The sequence below is a fragment of the Lissotriton vulgaris genome, chromosome 3_1 (genome assembly GCF_964263255.1).
Source record: "Lissotriton vulgaris chromosome 3_1, aLisVul1.2, whole genome shotgun sequence".
NCBI lineage: Eukaryota > Metazoa > Chordata > Amphibia > Caudata > Salamandridae > Lissotriton > Lissotriton vulgaris.
In genome coordinates this window covers 1,354,100,681-1,354,122,833 of record NC_141689.1, presented here as the reverse complement: position 1 = coordinate 1,354,122,833, position 22,153 = coordinate 1,354,100,681, and the positions used below count along the sequence as shown (strand labels likewise).

General features: G+C 50.0%; 1 protein-coding gene across 1 annotated transcript in view; it reads right to left on the bottom strand.

The window, feature by feature from the left end:
* Window positions 1–22,153, bottom strand: part of DNAH6 (dynein axonemal heavy chain 6) — a 2,460,712-nt gene that overhangs the window by 1,264,402 nt on the left and 1,174,157 nt on the right. The window contains exon 35 of the mRNA XM_086961829.1: window positions 10,058–10,180. Coding sequence (XP_086817955.1) covers window positions 10,058–10,180 — 123 coding nt within the window. The remainder of the gene's footprint in view (window positions 1–10,057; window positions 10,181–22,153) is intronic.

The following is a 22,153-nucleotide window of genomic DNA, read 5'->3' as shown; positions in this document are numbered from 1 at the left end:
AAAGGAATTCAGGTTGCCCCGTTCAATCTCCAGGCATCAAGGTGTAATGTCTGGAGGTGGGAGTGTAGAACTTGCCCCTCCATCTGAGAGAGGAGGTCTGCCCTAAGAGGGAGACAGAGCTGCGGGTGAGAGGAGAGGTGGAGAAGATCTGTATACCACACCCTTCTCGGCCAATACGGGGCGACCAATATGACTTGGGCCCGGTCTTGGCGAATCTTCCTCAGAACCCGAGGAATCAAGGGTATGGGAGGAAACGTGTAAAGGAGTTGTTTTCCCCAACTCAACTGAAACTCGTCCCACAAGGCTCCTTGCATCGGATACTGGAGACTGCAGAATGATGGTCAGTGAGCATTCTTGTGAGTGGCAAACAGGTCCACCCGAGGAGTTCCCCACATCTGAAAGATGTCCTGAACTACCTCTGGATGAAGCCTCTGTGAGAAGTTGGCCTGATATATAATGTTCACTATTCTAGTGAGCACTTTGTATCAGTCCAAATAACCCTTATTGATGATTGGTTGTAAGTCAACCTTATAGACCAGCTATCCTAGTAGCATGGATACGAGCAGTCTTCGGGCTAAACTCTAGAGGGCGTGTTAAGCCAGCTGTTATACCATCACATATACCCCTTGAACACCAAGTGAAAGGACACCACACAAGTGTTATGAAAATAAACAGTGTATTTATTTAGATCACAACAGCCCTGTACTCTTTATGAGGACAGGGTACTAAGCACACAACAAAACTCTTACGAAAATACTTTAAGTTGCACAATTTACACAAATGCCCGAGGGGCACGAAAAACCATATACTCTGAAAGTGGAATGCGAAATTACTAGCAGGTAAGTACTTGACTAATAGGCTTTGGAATCGCTAGGACTACGTTACTGAACCTTCAGATTACTAGTAGGAGGCCTAGGGGACTCGGGTGCAGAGTGTGCACTCTCACACGGGATGCGGGACAAAGTCTATGGAGGCTAGTAAAAGCAAAAGTTAGTGTTCTCGGGCGAACCCGACTAGGTAGATCGAAAACGAAAGTGGATCTGGACCCTTGGATAGTGAGGCTATGCTGGGGCACCGAAATGCCGAAGTTACCTAGCCCAGGGCCTGCAGCTGCATAGGTCTGAAAAGACGTCGGGAATCCTCGTTGACGAACCAGGAGCCTGAAGAAAGAAGTTGCTGGCAGGCGACCAGTGAAGATTGTTCGAGTGATCCAAGCCTGGATCGAAGATGGATGACACCTGAAAGCAGAGGGGACCAAGTTCTTAATCACTAGCCAGTGATTGTGTGGGCACCAGGATGGCACCGGGCGAAGTCACCTCGACCAGGTGAGTGGGCGACGCTGGGCTCTGCAGTCTCACGGACCAGGAGGCGTTGTCGGCGACCAGGATGGAGGTGCGAGCTGTCCTACGATGGTTGATGCTGTCGACGTCGCTGGACCCAGGGTTGGGGCAACAAGTCTTGGCAAATTCAAGCCCACGCGGTGGACCTAAAATGGCGTCTGGAGTGGACCAGGAGGGTCCGGGGTGCTCCTCTTTTGGAAGGGAGCAAGGGCCAGTCTGGAGCAACCAGACCAGCAGTGTTGTCGTCGTTGATCGTCGTCGGGAAGGCCACAAGCCAGCGGGCTAGTAGCCAGACAACGCGGTGAGCAGCAAAAAGCAGAAGGGCCCCACGCAGATCGTGGAGATGCTGGGGGGCTGGGCTTCAGTGCTGGAGCTGCTCAGGGTCGGGGCTTCTCGGACCCCAAAGCACTCACCAGAGGATCCCTCGGCGGTCGTGCTGGATAGAAGTCGTGCAGGTCTGATGATGGCCGGTCCCTCGAGGTCTCGTCGCACCTACGGTTCTCAGCTTAGCTGTAGAGGTAGGTAGAGGTCAGAGGTGCCAGGGAAGCCGGGTCTCGTCGAGCTGGTCAGTCGGATTCCTGAGGAAGGACGTGCAGCAAACCGCAGAGTTCTTAGATGGTGCCTGCGGATGCAGGGTGACTACTCCTTAGCCACAAGGGAGAAATCTTGAGAAGAAGTCGAGAGTTCCTTTCGTAGAAAGTAGTTTCTTGATTCAAAGATGATCTAATTTGGAAGGGTCCCCGCTCCTGCCTTTATCCTAAAGAAAGGGGTGGGTACGCGACTAGGTCCTGCCCTAGGGGTGGGACCAGGAAGGGGGGTGGTTACACCCCTCTCCCATGCCGGACTTTCCCCAGGCCAGGGGCTGGTGTGCCCCTGGAACTGGTTCTAGCCGGCAGATGCATAGTGAGCACCGGGGTGCCACTTGCAGTCACCTTCCTGTAAAGCCCTGCCTACCCAGGATACACAAAACCCTGTCTGAGATGATGCTAGCACCGCCCCTGACAGGAAACCCTTTGTCCAAGCTCTCCTCGCTGGAAGGACTCCCAGCAGCAGGAGGTCAGACTCGTGTCTGTGGTGGCAGCATCCATTTTGTGGAGCTGAGGCTTGAGTTAACTTTAACCGGGGTTCACAGTTACTACCATGTCGTGTCCCTCTAGAAGGGTGGAATGCTAACCCCGTCGCCAGAATTGGCGAGGGGTTAGTATCCCAATTCGTATGACACCTTACTCGACATGTTTTGATAAAGCAATACCAGAGATAGCATTTAACCGCGAGGATTATAATGCACTTAAGAGTATATGGTATGCGTTATCATGGAACAGCTATTAGGACTTGGTTCCGCAAGCTGCAGACGGGCTCAGCTCGTGCCAGAGCACCATCTCACACGATTCCAAGCACTCTGCCTTCAGGATTGTCAAGGCCTGCCATAAGAGTGACTGATAGGAATCTGTGTGTCCATTTCTAGGGTTAGGTATAGGTATACTATATCTAAAGCAAAGGGTGATTACACCACCTTGCCCCAGCTGTCGTGCAGCCAGTTGTGTCAGATTTAGATGGCCATCCAGGGGTGGCATAATACATGCTTCAACCCCTGGTAGGCCCTGGGTACACCTATGCCCTGAGTTACAGGGTCTGATAAGGTGGTCCAGTCCCAATTGGAAATGTACCTAAGGTACATGGAATCCATTTTAGAGAGAGAGCAGTGGGCCTGGGGTCCTGAATAGCAGGGCCCCAGGTCAACTAAGTCAGAAAACCAGCAAAACACCAGGAAAAAAGTTGGGGGTAACCATAGTCAGGTATCTACCTTCCTACAGCCTCCACTCGTGGTCGGCTGAGAACTGCAGACTGAGAGTGTCCGCACGAAGGTTCAGAACTCCGGCCAGATGATTTGCCATCAGACAAACCTGATGGTCCTGAACCCAGGACCAGAGCCGCAGAGCCTCCCTGCTGAGACACTGCGACCCCACACCTCCTTGCTTGTGGATGTACCACATCGCGGTCGTGTTGTCCGTCAGGACTTGGACTGACCGACCACGAAGGGAAGGGAGGAAGGCCTTGAGCGCCAAACGTATCGCCCGCAATTCTAGAAGGTTGATATGAAGCAACCTTTCCTCTGGAGACCAAAGACCTTTGACCTCCAGGTCCCCCAGATGAGCACCCCACCCTAGAGTGGATGTATCCGTTATTACTGTGGCCACCGGAGGAGGCAGATAAAAAGGCTTCCCCTGAGACAGGTTGCCTTCCACGCCCCACCAAGTCAGATCCACTGCAGCTTCTCCGGAGATCCTCACTGACTCCCTGAGATCTCCGTTGTGCTGATACCACTGTCTGCGGAGGCACCACTGGAGTGCCATCATGTGCCAGCGTGCATGGTTGACCAACAGAATGAATGAAGCCATTAGACCGAGCAGGCGAAGTACCTTCAGGACTGGAATGACCGCTCCATTGTAAAATAAAGGAATCATTTCCTGGATGTCGCGAATCCTTTGTGGAGGAGGGAATGCACGACATACAGTTGAGTCCAGTACAGCACCTATGAACAGGATGTGCTAGGAGGGCACCAGGTGAGATTTGGGTACATTTATCGAAAAACCCAACCTGTACAACAACTGGGTTGTCTCTTGCAGATGTTGGAGCACTCTCTCTGACAACTCTGCTTTGATCAGCCAGTCATCCAAATAGGGGAATACTGGAATCCCGGACCTTCTGAGATGTGCTGCCACCACCGCCATCACCTTGGTGAAGACTCGAGGCGCAGTAGTAATTCCAAAAGAAAGGACCGCAAACTGATAGTGTTGTGACCCCACCATAAAACGGAGATACTTCCTGTGCGACTTCAGGATTGGGATGTGAAAATACGCATCCTGCAAGTCGAGCGACACCATCCAGTCTTCTTCCAGCAGCGCTTGAAGAACCTGCGCAAGGGTGAGCATCTTGAATTTCTCTTGTTTCAGATAGAGATTCAAGATCCTGAGATCCAGGATTGGATGAAGTCTGCCATCCTTCTTGGGAATCAGGAAATACCAGGAGTAGCATCCTTGACCCCTTTCCCGCTCTGGAACCACCTCTATCGCACCCTTTCTTAATAGAGTCTGCACTTCCTCCTGTAGAAGCAACAGATGTTCCTTCATGCAGAAACGTTGGCATGGAGGGTAATTGGGAGGGAATTCCCGAAAGGGAAGGGCATACCCATTTTCTATGAGATTGAGAACCCAAAGATCTGATGTAACTGATTCCCAATCCCGTAGAAAGTGGGTAAGCCGACCCCCCACCGGACCCGCATAATCCTGAATGGCGGATCTAGGGCTGCTTTTCTGTGGCTGGGGGGTTGGAGGAGGAGGAAGAGGCCTGACATCCACGAGGATGAGCTCTTTGCTTTCCCCTGTAAGATCTGTACAAGGAATTCTGCTGCTGCTGTTGTTGTTGCAGCTAACCTTGTCGAAAATTGCGAAAGGAAGAGCGTCCAAAACCTCTGAATCTCCTGGCCGAAGAACCTCTGATCTGGAGTCCTAAAGATTTGGCAGTAGCTCTACTGTCCTTAAACCTCTCTAAGGCAGTATTAGCCTTTTTGCCAAAGAGACCTACACCATCAAATGGTAGATCCAATAAAGCTGCTTGAACATCTGCAGAAAAGTCTGATGATTTTAGCCAAGCCGATCTTCTTGTGGCAACCACAGTGCCCATGATGCAAGCCACAGAATCAGCAGTGTCCAATCCGCTTTGTATTACTTGGCGTGCCACCGCTTGACCGTCAGACACTTCCTCAAAATCACTCCTACTTCCATCAGGAATCTTAGGAGCCAAAGTACGCATTGAATCCATAAGTGCGTGCACATATCTCCCCATGAGACAAGTGGCATTAGTGGACTTCAATGCCATACTTGCCGAGGAGAAAGTCTTTTTGGCCACCTGATCTTGTTTTTTGGCCTCCTTATCCCCAGGCACTTGGGGAAACGCACTCAAAGACTTTTTCGAACATGCTGCCTGAATGACCAGGCTCTCAGGAGAAGGATGAGATGTTAAAAAGGCAGGGTCTTCTGGTGCAACCCTGTATCGTCTTGCTACACTTTTGGAAACAGCCGGAGCAGTTAGAGGCTTTTTCCACACCTCCATTTTAGGCTCTGTTAAAGCCTCATTGAATGGAAGCAACGGTTCCACCACCGAACTAGGAGAGTGTAAGACCTCCGTAAGGAGATTAGACTTAGATTCAACTGTTGGCAAAGTCAAATTAAGAAGACCAGCAGCCTTCCTCATTACTACATGGTAAGGCTGGACGTCCTTTGAAGGTGCATCTGAACCTGATGGTATCTCCCATTCCGGGGAAAAATCCAGGCCACTAGCATCTGCCAGGTCTTCAAAGCAGCCTTCCTCTAGTTCACCTTCCTCCACATCAGGATGAGACTCAACATATCTCTGCTCCTCCAAAAGGCGTTGTGCCTCCCTCCTGGACCTTACCTTAATACGCCTCTCCACTGGATCCACCATCGACTCCAACGGAGCCGGAACCGACGTCGGTATCGAATCCGATGGCCCAGTAGGTTATACTTGAGGTCGACTTGGAGCGGGCGACGCCAGGACCGGCGTCGACGACTTCGGCGGAGCCGTGTATTGCCATGGCGGCGTCAGGGCCGGCATAAATGGAGCCGGGGCATAGGAGTGTGGCACCCCCAAATTGTAGGCCAGTGGACCCATGGGACCCGAAGGTGCTCCAGAGGGGTACCAATTCCTCGTAAAGACGCCATACGTTGCGTTAAAAAACGCTGATGGGTCTTGGCCTGGAGCAGGAAAAGGTGGCTGAACACCCTCAGGCTGGACTCGAGATGGGAACGAATCCGGCTCCTCTACAGGCACAGACTCTTCTTCCACCTGAACTTCTTCTTCCTCTCGGGCCGGGGACGGCGCGGGAGACGGATCGAAAACCGGAGTCAGCGACTGCACCAGCGACTCCGAAGGTAAAGCCTCACGTTCCCGATTCGAAGCTTCCTGTGGTGGGATCACCTTCGATCGAACCTTCTTTGGCGACTTCGATCTCGAGACCGACTCCTTTCCCGAGTGACGTCGGGACTCATGTCTCCTCTTCTTATGCTTCCTTCTTGATTTTGAAGCATGTTCCGTTGAGGACTTCGAGGTCGACTCCTCTCGAGATGTAGATCTTGACTTTGACCTCGACCTCGCCCTTCTCGAACGAGATCGTGAAGACTTCCTACCTTTGTCCGCCTTCAACTTCGCCACCAGGAGCTTGGTTTCTCTTTCCCGCAGGGCCTTCGGGTTCATCTTTCGACAAGACGAACACCCATCCACATCATGATCGGAGGTTAAGCACCATAAGCAGTCCTCGTGCGGGTCCGTGATGGACATCATCTTCCCGCATTCCTTGCAGGGCTTGAAGCCAGTCTTCTTCGTCAACATCGTCACGAAACAAAGAAGCAGAAAAACGAAGGAAATAGCAACAAAGTCACTAGTAAGCTACTGTGATTCCCGAAACCGTTAGCGTCGATGACGCGGAAAAAAGGAAACTGATGTCATCACGCCGGCGTGGGCCTATTATGGGCGTCGGTGACGTCAGCGGAGTCGCGTGCAATGCCGTGTCTCTATGACGTCCAAGTCCACGTCGGCGCGAAGCTACGAAATGAATTTCCGAATGTTGCTGACGCAAGGGGATATTCACAAGGTAAGGAATCCACTGGCAGATGTATCTATCAGAACGTCGAGCTACAATCTCTTGTTCCCTATCAATGGGCATCCCACTCCATTCGCTACTTGGGACTCAATCTGACCTCTAACCTTGCTACTTGGTCCCAAGCCGACTGGCAGGAGTGTACAACTGCCGTAATAGCTGACTTAAGAGCGTGGAAGTCCCTGCCACTTTCCTGGCTGGGGCGCTTGAACACAGGCAAAATGTCAATCCTTCAAAACATACTCTACCTTTTCCAGATGCTTCTCACACCCATCCCGGAACATCAAATTCAGGCCCTTCAGCGTGAGCTAACTGCGTTTATAGGGGGGGAAGCCGCGTTTCTCTAGTAAAATACTCATGCTTCCAAGTGACAGGGGAGGGTTGGCATGCCCCAATCTATTGGAATATTATTGGGCGTCACACCTCCGCTTCATCTCTGAGTGGATGGTGTGGGAGAGCGAGAAAGTTTGGTTTCATATGGACAGGACAGTAACCTGTCGTCCCTTTAGGGACCTTGCGTGGCTCCCTTGTGACGCACGCTCCCGAAGCACTTATATCGCGGTCCCTACCAAGACCGTGTTTGAGATATGGGATAAATTGGTAACACGTAAAGGTCTCACAGCACAGCACACTCCAATAGCTCGCAAGTCTCACTTCCCACCGGCCCTTCACCCGTCCTATTTCTCAGACTGGATGGAAGGGGGATGTAGGACAATTTGTGATCTCTTCGGGGGGGATACCCTCAAAACTTTTGAACAATGGAAATTGGACTTCCAGTGATCGGAGGGGGATCAGTTTCAGTATATTCAACTTCGGCACTGGGTACAAGCGTCCTCCCAGAAGCAAGCGGCCACTCGACCTTTCACCTCGTTCGAATGGCTGATGCGGTGGCAGTAAGTAACTGACATAGATATATCGCCCACCCAATGGGAACTCTTATGGCGCAACATCCCGAAGATCTTCCATAGCATACCCCAACAGGAATCCGCCTATAAGGTAATGACACAATGGTACTACACCCCTCACAGGCTGCATAAAAGGTTCCCAACTTTTTCTCCTCTATGCTGGCACTGCACCAGCGGACCAGGGGATTTCCTACACATTTGGTGGAAGTGCCCACTCATGACCACCTATTGGAAGGAAGTTCCTAGTCATATTCGATAGGTATTAGGCTACCCACTGCCTGAGAACCCGCTTACGATTGTCCTAGGCCTCAGACCGGTGAACCTGCGTGCCATCACTCACATGGATCGGCACCTCAGCCTCCACATGGTTGGTGCTGCTAAGCAAATCATTGCTCTTTATTGGAAAAATGTAGAAACACCACTGATTAACGTTTGGTTCATCCGTCCGTGTCATACAGTGGCAATGGATCTACTCACAGCACGTCAGCAATTTCAAGACACTAAAGTTGCCAAATTATGGAAACGCCTGGTGGATTATACAAGTCAACTGTAATATGCTAGACTAATACCACAGAGATTGTGGGCTTTACGCCTCTTTGAGGACGCAGTAAACCCCCCAGACCCAAAAAGTCTCTGGAAGCCCACAGAGGGACCAATTCAAACGGTGCGCCGGAAGACCTCTCCCTCTCAGAGCTTGAGAGCTCCGATGCCCCCCTCGCCATAGTGGACACTGACTCTTACTTGCCTGTCATTGGAGACAGCCGGTGGTGCTAGCTGCTGTAGCTCTGGCACCTTTGTGAATTACCTCCCAGGCAGCGTTTGACCTCCCTCGTCCAACCGCCACACCTCACACTCTTTTCATTACTTTCTGCTGCTTCTTACCTCCTTTTTCCATAGTTTATTGTTTTCATGACAGGCATTATGGTCTCAGTTGCAATTGCGATGCCCACGTACAGCACTGAAATGTGTGCCTCCAGGACTGAGCCTCTATGGGATGGAATCTAGTCTTGTGCATTGGTGGCCTAGTAAACGCCTCCTGATAACTAACTTTGGGTTGTGCATATGAGAGGCTCGCCCGTGAGACACTGTTTTTCCTTGCAATCGCCTACCGTTGCCATAAGCAATGCTCATGCCACTGCATTGCTTGAACTGGGCAGATGATAATACTAGGCACTGTATAATGGTCACAGATTGGAGATTGGACTGATATGCTATGACATAACGCTGTAAAGAATGTCTAACAGTAGTATTGAGAACTGCACTGTGAGTTTATCTTGAATGCTAATAAAAACAAGTTTACAAAAGAAAAAGGTTCTACTTCAAGCTAGTCCAGAGAATAGCTTCACTGGTCATGGATAAGCTTTGAACCAGCATAATCCTTGCCTCCATTCCTGAAATAGAATGAAAAGTGTCCTAGCTATTGTAACAGAAAGTTTCCATTTTATTAAGGACTCAGAGGTGAGGTGTAACCCACCTCTTATATCATGTACCCTCCCAGAGCTGAATAATCTACTTAGGAGTAAGGATTTCTGTTTAATATTTGGTCTTCATAGGTTGAACTTGCCCTTGCAGGATGCAACTGTGAAGTTAGCATTTTTCAAGTGCACAGTTATTTGGTTGTTCCGACATATAACGTCTTTGCTTAACAATATATGCCAGATATTGTTTCATGCATCTCCACTCCATTTCCTAGAATCCGAGTGGTCGAAACAGGAATAATAAGGTCAATGATCCTCTGCAGTCGCAGGAAGAAAGAGATGAAGGTGAACTTTGACTTTTTCCTCACGGATTCTGGGAAATGAAATCTGTTCTTGTTGTTTTGCTATGGCTGCTGTTAGTAAAGCGTAGAAAGATGAAGTGTAATCCTCACCTCCGAGTCCTTAATAGAAATTAAACTTTCCATTACGATAGCTAGGAAATGTTTAATTCCTATGAATCTGGAAAGGACTTCTACTCTGCAAATTATTCCCGTACCACTCAACTCCCTTGAACCGAACAAAAGAGATAAAACATAAAAAGCTAAATTAAAGCAAACTATAACAAATATTTGACTGCATACTGTTGATCTATCCAAAACCTTTGAAGTGAGATATAATTACTATCTTTATTTTCTGCATTTAGTATTTGATATTTACCATTGATGGAAGTCCTGCCATCCAGGTTTCCACATAGGGCATCCATTTTAGCTCCTCAGAATCAATATAAACCATCCCACAACGACTAACTGTAGCAGGAGATGCAACCTTTAGATCTTGAACCTGAAAATTTAAAATAGCTCCTTGTCAGGTTGTGAATTGACAAACGAATTCTCTCATTCCTTCACCAAAACCATATGTAATAACTTTGCAAAAGAATATTCTTCAAATTTATTTGATTCATAATGTTGTAGCAGATACAAGGCAGTTTCCTGTGGATTTCGTCCTAGAATCACATTAGTGGAAGGTGACCTTTGCATATACTGACTGTGGAGGTGAAATTTATCATAAAGTCTCATAACAATATATTCTTGGTGGCTCTTTATTTCTTCCATTTTCCTTTTGTAATAGACCCATATAGCGTGATAGACATTCTTTCCTTTCTCTCTCTAGGAAGCAGTAAGAAGGGTGCAACCTGCCACAGTATACAAGAGATAGACATTTACTAAAGGTAATAAGTGATCTCTCAGAAGTGGAGAGACTCATAGAGTCCTATCACAATGGTTAACATTATAATATTTCACAAATTATGTTACATTCACAATGGAGTCCCCATCCACAGACATTGGACCCAATTCCCAAACTGCATCAGTCTTTCATGCACTCGGTACAACTATCTGAACTCTCAAACTTCCGTACTCTAACTGACACTCTCACTGTAACAAGCAACTGCAAATGTGCAGCACCACTTGGGTCACATCAATTTGCATACAATGGCATGAAGTACACACTGTTTGCCTTCAAGAGCTTACTCACTGCCCAAAGAACAAGTTACTTACCTTCAGTAACGCATTATCTGGTGGAGACTCTATCTAGCTGCAGATTCCTTACCTTTGAATTTCCCAGGCATCAGGCTGGATCCGGAAACTTTTACTGAGCAATACGACTTGCGCGCAAAGTCGGGTGGCTCCATTCGGCTCCGCGTGATGTCGGTAGCGTCAGTTATGACGTTGCGGTCCCTATATCAGAGCCACCCAGGCGTGTGGGATGTTAGTACTTTTCATTTTTTCCATGCCAGAAGCGCAGAGCCATGAAGTATATGACGTAGTCGAGCGCAAAACTAGGGCACTGAAAGGGGGAAAAACAACCCTAGTCCTACTACATCAGTCCGCAAAGCGGGGAGGCATGGGTTGGGCTGTAAGGAATCTGCAGCTAGATAGAGTCTCCACCAGATAGCGCGTTACCGAAGGTAAGTAACTTGTTCATCTGATAGAGACTTCTAGCTGCAGATTTCTTACCTTTGAATCAGGACTCATGATTTAAACTAAGAAGTCTTGCAGGACTAAACAGGCAAAGTGCCCGTCTCTGCACACTTGACCATCAAGGTAATAATGTTTTGCGAGCATGTGCAATGATGCCCACGTCGCTGCCTGACAGTTGTCAGCGGGAATAACAGCCACTGTCTACTTCTGAAACTGGACTCTTTCTAAGGCTCTTTTGGCCAAAAGAGCTGTAACTTCCTCTTGGAGCAACTTCAAATGATCCTCCGCCAACAGTTCCTGACTTGGCAGAACAGTAGGAGGAAATTAAAGGAAAAGGAGAGAATAGCCCTCGTGGATGATCGGCAAGACCCACTTGTCTGTTATAGATCTCCAGCGGGGGGGATTATGACAAATTCTCCCACCCACTGGAGTAGTATGGTCCTGCAGAATCAGCCTAGGAGTGCTTGGAGCCTGCGGCTGCTGGGGGCAGTGTGGTAGACAACTTCTGGACTCCATTTCGAAAATGGATTATACCGCGTCCACGTCCACGCACGGCTTGGGTAGTCTGAGCGGAACAGTGGCTAGGATAGGGCTGACGCGGCTGGAAACCCCTTCCGTTGCCATGAAAGGGGAGAAAAGAAGACTGGCCACGAGGAGTGGAAGAGAGGCCAAGGATCTAGCTGTAGCTTCAGAGTCCTTGAACCTGACCAGGGCAGAGTCTGCCTTTTCTCAAAAAGCCGGGTTCCATCAAAGGGCATGTCCATCAAATTGGTTTGGACATCCCCTGAGAAGACAGTTGTTTGTAGCCAAGCATGGCATCTCAAAACCACCATTGTTGAAATCAATCTGCCCAGCGAATCAGTCGTATCTAAACCATACCATATAGGGAATTTTGCTGCATCTCTCCAGTCCGTGACACCTTGGGAGAGCACAGACTGGTCCTCCTCCGGGACTGGTGTCAGCTCCTTCGCAACCATCTCCCAAAGGGAGTGGGAGAAACGGCCCAATAAGCAAGTGGTATTCACCGGCCACAATGCCAGACTGGAGTAAGGAAACATCTTCTTCCCAAATGAGTCCAGTCTCTTGGAGTCCCTATCCGGAGGGGCTGTAGGGAATGCGCCTTGGGACGTGGAGGCCTGCACCACCAAACGTTTTGGGGTGGGGTGTTGGCTGAGGAACTTTGGGTCACCCGGAGCTGGGCGATGGCGGCGTGCAATCGTCATCTTCACAGGAGCCCCTGTGTAGACTTGGACCATGTTCCTGGAAGGACGTCCGTAAGTGCCTCATTAAAGGGCAATAGGGGTTCAGAGGTGAAGCACCAGGTTGAAGCACTTCAGTAAGGAGATTACCTGACCTGCACTTAGTACAGCTCCAGTCCAAGGACCTCAGCTGCCCTCTTAACCACCATGGCATAGGATGCCCCTCCTCGGTAGCCATTGTATTCTTAGAGAGCATGCCAGGGTCTGGGGAAGTGTCCAGACCACTGGCTTTCCCAAATTCCCCATACCAGCCTATTGTCTCCTCAGAGACATCCTGGTTTTCAAGAGGGTCTCCAGACTCCACCCATTCCTCTCCTGAGCCCAGCACGTCCACAAAGTGCTCAGGCGACAACATAGAACCCCTGGGTTCTGTTGACATCGGAATCGCACCGCTTGATGCCGTTCCGTGTCGTCGGGGATAAGGATGGGGCATGCCCCACAGACGAGCACTGGCGATGTCATAGGCACTAACTTTGGATTCAATGCCAAGGAAGGTCGCATTGTCCCGACTGGCATCCACCCGGATCCGGGATCAGATCCTAGAGCCGACGGCGTCTAACCTGATGGGGCCCCATCCGACCTGCAGGACTCGAGGGCTCACCAGCTGGGTCATTCCGCACAAATACGTGGCGCATGGCCTCGTAAAACTTTTATTTAAGCAGGCGTCACTCCGGCTCCCGGATATGGTCGAAGGCGCTTAGTCGACCCTGGCTCCAGCTCCGCTAAACCTAGCCTAGAGCGTCAGTGCTTCTTACCTTTCTCAATGACGGACGGCAGTTGAGTTGAAGTTGAAGTCCGCTTGATCTTCTTCTTCTTCTTGTGCCTCTTCCCCAAATGTCCAGAGGACCTAAAATGAGAGGACTTAGGGCTCCATGAGCGGTTCCCCGCCCTCCTCTTCTTCGATTGGGACGTGACCTTCTAGGTGTCTCGCTTGACGGTGTCGACTGCCGGGCCACAAGCAACTTCATTGCTCGCTCTCTCAAGGTCTTTGGGGCCATCGCCCGACAGTCTGAATACAACCTCGTATTGTGGTCTTGTTCAAGACACCACAGACATATGTGGTGGGGATCGGACATCCCTCTCACACGAAGTCAAACCCAACACGAGAAAAAAGCCTGCCAAAAAGCGGCAGAGGGGTAGCTCTTCCCGGATCGGCGCGTAACTGGCACTGAAGAACAAGTTACTTACCTTCGGTAATGCTTTTTCTGGTAGATACAGTATCTGCCTGTGGATTCCTCACCTTGTGAATATCCCCCTTGCGCCAGCAACGTTCGGAAAATTCTGTGTAGCACGCCGGCGTGGTTGACGTCATAGGAGCACGGCATTGCGCGCGACTTCGTCTGACGTCACCGACTCCTCATAAGGCCCACGTCGGCGTGATGACGTCAGTTCCGCCCTTTATTCCGTGCCTTCGAGGCACCCGGACGGACCAACAAATATATACAAATATACAATGTACACAGTACACGCAATCCAAAAACCCACTAAAAATTCATAGCATAAGCATAAAATACCAGAAAAATAAGTACATAAATACATATGTACATAAACCCAGGTATAGCAGAGTGGACAACGGGGAGGCGGGTGGGTCAGTGAGGAATCCACAGGCAGATACTGTATCTACCAGAAAAAGTGTTACCGAAGGTAAGTAACTTGTTCTTCTGATAGATACATCTGCCTTGTGGATTCCTCACCTTGTGAATAGAGTCCCACAGCAGTCCCCACTCCCGGAGGAGGGTGTCCACTCCGCTACACCAGGAAATCTTGGAGGACAGAGCGCGCGAAGTGGCCGTCCCTCCTCACCTCAGCATCCAAGCAGTAGTGCTTCGCAAAAGTGTGGAGGGAGGCCCATGTCGCGGCCCTGCAAATGTCCTCAACAGGAACACCTCTAGACAACACAGATGTTGCAGACTTCGCTCTAGTTGAATGAGCTCTAATACCCTCAGGAGGGTCCTTACCCGCCAGAGAGTAGCAAATTTGATGCACAGGATAATCCACCTGGAAAGTGTGCGCTTGTGCACCGCTCTGCCCTTCTTGCAGCCAGTAAAACCCACGAAGAGCTGATTGTCAACACGATAGTCTTTAGTCCTATCAAGATAGAAACTAACCGCTCTCTTCGGGTCCAAGCGATGAAGTCTCTCCTCCTCCTTAGAAGGGTGTGGGGGAGGATAAAAGGTAGGAAGGGTAATGGATTATCCTAGATGGAAGGGAGTTACCACCTTAGGCAGAAAAGCAGCCCTGGTCCTGAGAACCATTCTTTCAGCATGAATGGACAAGAACGGGAGCTTGGAACTAAGAGCCTGAAGCTCACTTACCCTCCTTGCTGAGGAAATTGCAACCAAGAAGACCGTTTTAAAAGAAAGAAGCCTCATGGGACACTTGTGCAAGGGTTCAAACGGAGAACCCATCAGATAAGTTTACACAAGATTCAAGTCCCAATGAGGAACAATAAAAGGAGAAGGAGGGAACTTATTAGTGAGTCCCTTCAAAAATCTTAACACTACAGAAGATTTGAATAGAGACGGCTGATCCGGCAAACAGAGAAATGCCGACAAGGCCGAAAGATATCCTTTGACCGTAGCAACAGCAAACCCTAGCCGTGCCAGAGAAAGAGCAAACAACAAAATGTCAGACAAATGAGCCTTCAAAGGGTCAACATCCCTCTCCCTGCACCAAGAGACAAACTTAGACCACCTATACGAATAGATGGACTTGGTAGAGTCACGCCTGGCAGAAAGAATGACATCCACCACATCGTGAGGAAGAGAAAAGGAATTCAAGTTGCCCCGTTCAATCTCCAGGCATGAAGGTGTAATGTCTGGAGGTGGGGGTGTAGAACTTGCCCCTCCACCTGAGAGAGGAGGTCTGCCCTGAGAGGGAGACGGAGCGGCGGGTGAGAGGAGAGGTGGAGAAGGGCCAAGTACCACACCCTTCTTGGCCAATCCGGGGCGACCAATATGACTTGGTCCCGGTCTTGGCGAATCTTCCTCAGAACCCGAGGAATCAAGGGTATGGGCGGAAACGCGTAAAGGAGCTGACCTCCCCAGCTCAACTGAAACGTGTCCCCTAATGCTCCTTGCATCGGATACTGGAGACTGCAGAATGACGGGCAGTGAGCATTCTCGCAAGTGGCAAACAGGTCCACCCGAGGAGTTCCCCACATCTGAAAGATGTCGTGAACAACCTCCGGGTGAAGCCTCCACACATGGTCGGCAGAGAACTGCCGACTGAGAACGTCTGCACGAACGTTCAGAACTCCGGCCAGATGATTTGCCATCAGACAAATCTGATGATCCTGAACCCAGGACCAGAGACGCAGAGCCTCTTTGCAGAGACACTGCAACCCTACTCCTCCCTGCTTGTTGATGTAAAACATCGCGGTCGTGTTGTCCGTCAGGACTTGGATCGACTGACCGCGAAGGGAAGGGAGGAAGGCCTTGAGCGCCAGACGTATCGCCCGCAACTCTAGAAGGTTGATGTGAAGCAACCTTTTCTCTGGAGACCAAAGACCCTTGACCTCCAGATCCCCCAGATGAGCACCCCACCCTAGAGTGGATGCATCCGTTATCACCGTGGCCACCGATGGTGGTAGCTGAAAAGGCTTTCCTTGTGACAGATTGCCTTCCACGCCCCACCAAGACAGATCCGCTGCAGTTTCTCTGGAGATCTTCACTGACTCCCTGAGATCTCCGTTGTGCTGATACCACTGCCTGCGGAGGCACCATTGGAGTGCCCTCATGTGCCAGCGTGCATGGTTGACCAACAGAATGCAAGAAGCCATCAGACCGAGCAGGCGAAGGACCTTCAGGACTGGAACAACAGCTCCATTGTAGAATAAAGGAATCATTTCCTGAATGTCGCGAATCCTTTGAGGCGGAGGGAATGCACGACATACAGTAGTGTCCAGTACCGCACCAATGAACAGGTTGTGCTGGGAGGGCACCAGGTGAGATTTGGGCACGTTTATCGAAAAACCCAATCTGTACAACAGCTGCAATGTCTCTTACAGATGATGAAGCACCTTCTCGGGCGACTCCGCTTTGATCAGCCAGTCGTCCAGATAGGGGAACACAGGAATCCCGACCTCCTGAGATGCGCAGATACCACCGCCATCACCTTGGTGAAAACTCGAGGCGCAGTAGTAAGTCCAAACGGAAGGACCACAAACTGGTAGTGTTGCGATCCCACCGTAAAACGGAGATACTTCATGTGCGACTTCAGGATTGGGATGTGAAAATACGCATCCTGCAAGTCGATTGACACCATCCAGTCTTCTTCCAACAGCGCTTGAAGAACCTGCGCAAGCGTGAGCATTTTGAACTTCTCCTGTTTGAGGTAGAGATTCAAAATCCTGAGGTCCAAGATTGGTCGTAACCTGCCATCCTTCTTGGGGATCAGGAAATATCGGGAGTAGCACCCCTGACCCCTCTCCTGCTCCGGGACCACCTCTATTGCACCCTTTCTGAACAGAGCCAGGACTTCTTCCTGCAGGCGAAGCAGGTGGTCCTCCGAACAATAACCCTGGCAAGGAGGGTAATTGGGAGGGAACTCCTGGAAAGGAAGTGCATACCCATTTTCTACGAGATTGAGAACCCAAAGATCTGATGTAACCGATACCCAATCCCGTAGAAAATGAGTAAGCCGACCCCCTACCGGACCCACATGATCCAGAATGGCGAATATAGGGCTGCTTTGCTGTTGAGGGAGGGGGTTGATTATTAGAGGAAGAGGAGGAGGAGGAGGCCTGGAGTCCACGAGCACGGCCCCTTTGTTTTCCTCTGTATGTCTTATACAGAGGGTTCTGTCGCTGCTGCTGTTGACCTTGGTTATAGGAACGAAAAGTGGATCTGCCAAATCCCCTAAACTTACTAGTTGCAGAACCCCTTGCCTGAAGGCCCAAAGACCTCGCCGTCGCCTGGCTGTCCTTGAATCTCTCCAGGGCCACATCCGCTTTCTTACCAAAGAGGCCTGTCCCATCAAATGGCAAGTCCAACAAGGTAGACTGTACATCAGTTGAAAAATCAGAAGATTTAAGCCATGCGGCCCTTCTGGTTGCAACAGTAGAGTGCATAATCCTGGCAACAGAGTCCACCGTGTCCATGCCGCTCTGTATTACCATACGGGCTGCAGCCTGAGTATCGGAGACCACTTCATTAAAGTTCTTCCTATCATCCTCTGGAAGTTTAGATGAGAGTTGTTTCACAGAGTCCATCAATGCATGAACATATCTCCCCAACAGGCAAGTAGCATTAGTAGATTTTAAAGCCATGCTACCCGAGGAGAAAATCTTTTTCGCAGACTGGTCCAATTTTTTAGAATCCTTGTCTGCCGGCACCTGCAGACCTGTTGGAACAAGCGGCCTGCACCACCAGACTCTCCGGAGAAGGATGTGAAGAAAGAAATTCAGGGTCACCAGGAGCCACCCTGTAACGCCTTGCCACCGACCTGGAAACCGCAGGAGCAGTCAAAGGCCTCTTCCAAACCTCCTTTATAGGCTCAGTCAATGTGTCAGTGAATGGAAGAGTAGGCTCTATTATAGAAGAAGGCGAATGCAAAACCTCCGTGAGTATGTTGGGCTTGTACTCAACAGTGGGCAAAGTCAAACCGAGCAAATCCGCAGCCTTCCTAATCACAACGTGATAGGGAGCAACGTCCTTGGATGGAGTATCCGAAACGGATGGCAAACCCCACTCAGGAGAAAGTTCCAGGCCACTGGCGCTTTGGAGGTCCTCAAAACAATCCCCCTGATCTTGTAGCTCTCCTTCCTCAACCTCAGAATCCATATACTCCTTCTCCTCCAAGAGGCGCTGAGCCCTGCGCCTCGACCATTCCATGCGGACCAAAGTCGATGGATCCGGCAAAGACTCCGACGGAGCCGGAGCCGACGTCGAACAAGGAGCTTGAGGACAGGAAGCACCACGATCCGAATCACCACGAGGTCGATCCGGAACCGGCGAAGCCGCATGCGAAGTCGACGACCTCGGCGGCGCCGTACCGAGCCAAGGAGCACAAGGCGTCGGCATAAACAGCATAAAGGGGGCCGGGGCGTAAGCCTGAGGTACGCCTAAATTAAAAGACAATGGACCCATGGGACCAACCGGTGCGCCAGTGGGGTACATTGCCCTCGCATAAACACCAAACATGGCATTTAGAAATTGCGAGGGGTCCTGACCTGGACCAGGAAAGGGAGGGTACGAACCCAACGGCCGCTCCGAAGGAGGCTGATCCAGCAAAGGTGCACCCTGGCCCTCTTGACTTTCAGGCTCCACATCCGGAGTCGGAGCTCGAGGAACCTCTTCTTCATCATGCAACGAAGAATGGTGCGACTCCAGATCCGGTTCCTGCTCCTGAACAGGAGAACTTCCACGAGACTGCGCCGGAGAAGGAGACACAAAGTCCTTATGATGCTTACGAGACTTCTTCTTTGAATCCGAAGACTCCTTGCCAGAGTGATGCTTAGAGCGATGCTTACTCCTCTTCTGCTTCTTCCTCGAGGAGCTCGAAGCATGACCCGAAGCCGACTTGGATCCAGACCTCGACCTCTCTCTGGATCTCGACCTCGCTCTGGACCTCGATCTCGAAGCCGACCTCGACCTCGACTTCGACCGCGACATCTGTTTCGACTTCGAGCGCCTGGAAACCTACCTCGAAGACCTTCCAGCTTCTCTTTCTTTCACCTTCGCAAGAAGAAGCTTCGCCTCCCGCTCTCGTAAGGCCTTGGGGTTCATCTTGAAGCAGGAACAACAGTTCTTAACATCATGGTCCGACCCAAGACACCACAGACAATCGGAATGCGGATCAGTGATCAACATCATTCGGGCACAGGAACCACACTGCTTGAACCCCGTCTTCCTCGACGACATTCTCGACGAAGAAGAAAATCTCAAAAGAGAAACAGTAACACAAAATAGCAACAAGATACTCAAAGTATCGCAGAAGATCCCAGAAACCGTTAGCGTCGACGACGCGGAAAAAAGGGAACTGACGTCATCACGCCGACGTGGGCCTTATGAGGAGTCGGTGATGTCAGACGGAGTCGCGCGCAATGCCGTGCTCCTATGACGTCGACCACGCCGGCGTGCTACAAAGAATTTTCCGAACGTTGCTGGCGCAAGGGGGATATTCACATGGTGAGGAATCCACAAGGCAGATGTATCTATCAGAAAGAAAAGAACTGACGTCCGCGCACCAATGTAGCGCCTATATAGGCACCGCAACAACATAACCAACGCTGACGATGTCACGCGAAACCGAATGGAGCCACCCAATGTCGCACGCATGGGGTATTGCTCAGCAAAAGTTTCTGGATCCAGCCAGACGCCTGGGAAATTCAAATGTAAGGAATCTGCAGCTAGAAGTCTCTATCAGATCATTCTTCCTAAAGGAATGAGACAATATAATTTGAATGACAAATTATGTTCCCTTTGCAAAACTCCAAAGTGCTGAAATCCACTGATTTCCAATATTCATGTTGATTACTTAGTATCAGACATCTGGTATTTCTATCTAGGCTGGTATTTTGAACTAGGCAACATGTTCAAGTTATATATATATATATATATACTTTATTCGGCATCAGTACAATACCATAAAAGTGCAAATAAAAAAACATTCAAATAACATTACTATCACAAGGAGACAGAAACAGGCTAAAATACATATACTAAAAGACCATGTTCAAGTTACTAACCTTCAGTAGTGTAATGTCTGGTAGAGACACAGTCTAGCCACAGATTCCAGAGCTTTTGAATTCTCTCCGGGCGCCAGTCTGGACCCAGGCATTTTTCAGGAGTAACTCTGTACACTAGGAGACTTTCCTGTATGGCTCAGTGATGACGCTGTCTCTGGATATGACGTCAGTGGCGTCATAACGGTCCCCTGCTGTGAGGAACTTTTTTCATCTGAAATAATGTGCTCTATGCCCTCTGGGTTTAAGTTTTGGGGTCTTTTGCTCACAAGATGTCGGGTACGGACCCACACTCTATCTGTATGTGGAGCCTAGGTGAGCACCATGATGCCGACAAGTGTGACACCTGCCAGTGGTTGAAGCCAAAGGCACTGCCGGAGCAGCGCATGAAGCTTCTGAAGACGCGTTTGTCGCGGACTTCAAAGAATTCAAAAGTTTTTTTGCAAAAAGATTTTTATTGTTTTCAACTTCCCTCAGAACCTCTTAGATGATAGTCATATACAATGCCATTATACAAGTGGCCCATCAAACATTCTCATTTCAATCAAGGTCACTCAGTTATCCCCCCACCCTCCAACAATCCTAACACCCCCTCCCCTCTACCCCCACCCCCTGTCAGTGTGCCCATCCTATTTAGCCCCCCGTTTGGAGCCACCCAACTGTCTTGTCTTCCAGCCGAACGAGCAACACAAAACTTCCTAGAAAAGAACTGGGGCCAAAAAAAACTCAGTTGGTAAGAGATATGTTCCCTGATGTCACCACTATAGTTCACTAGTGTTACCAAGCCCGGAATATGCAAGGTGGCCCTCCCTCATGTTACAACTTGGTACATCATCTCATGCCGTCCTTCCTATCAGTTCGTCAATACTGCCCTCTCAACCTGATCCACACCTACATCTTCCTCCCCTTCTTCAGCATCCACAGCAGGAGTTTGGAGATCCGCCACCAAAGCCCCCCATGCCCTGGCCGCCTCCAGTGCCTTATTATTAGCAGTGCGCCTAGCCAGCTGTAATCGAAGTGTCCCCTCGCTACCTGCCCAACTTAAAAAATGTGCTCTCCATCTCAGATAATTAGGCCCTGTCTTCGACTTCCAGTGCATGGTAAGCTCCCTTTTCGCCATAATTAACCCTAAGTCATAACATTTACTAGTAATCTTCGTGCGGCGGGTATGTGGGAACCAAAATAACAAGCAAGTCCCCATCTCAGCTTCTATCGTTCGTCCTGTCGCCTGATTCGAACATGCTATCACTTCTTCCCAGTAAGACCCCAACCCCGTACAAGACCAGAACATGTGCCAGAAATTGGCCCCATCTGCATTACACCTTGGGCACTGCGACAGGGAACCACCGAAATACTGTAGGATTTTAATCGGCGTTAAATAGGCCCTATGTAATGTGAAGAACTGAACCAATTGAAACCTGGCTTTTCGTGTACCCTTCCAAGCATGCCGCACTAGTTGAGGCCATGTCGTCTCGGGTATGGGCTTCCCAATATCCGCTTCCCACTTGCTTTTCAGAGCAGCCAGGGGCGGCAAATGCTCGGTCGACAAGCGCCCGTGTAGACATGTGAAATCCTTGAACGTACCTGCCGCCATGACCACATACTGGCAACCCAGTGAGGTCGGGGGTTCCAATAGTCCCATCCTCCACTGCCGTTGAATCCCCATTATTGGGGCAGCATGCAATAAATAATCTCCCGCGGTATCCCAAAAGTACTCTGCAAGTCTTGAAAGGATAACAGAGCCCCGTCTCTGTATAAATCTCCCAACATATGGACCCCAAGCTCCTCCCAAACAGCCAGCGCAGACCAGTTCCCTCCATGTGGAATGGCTGTGCACATGCCCAGAGGAATCTTCGGAGCATACAGGCGAGGAAATCCCGCTCGTCTT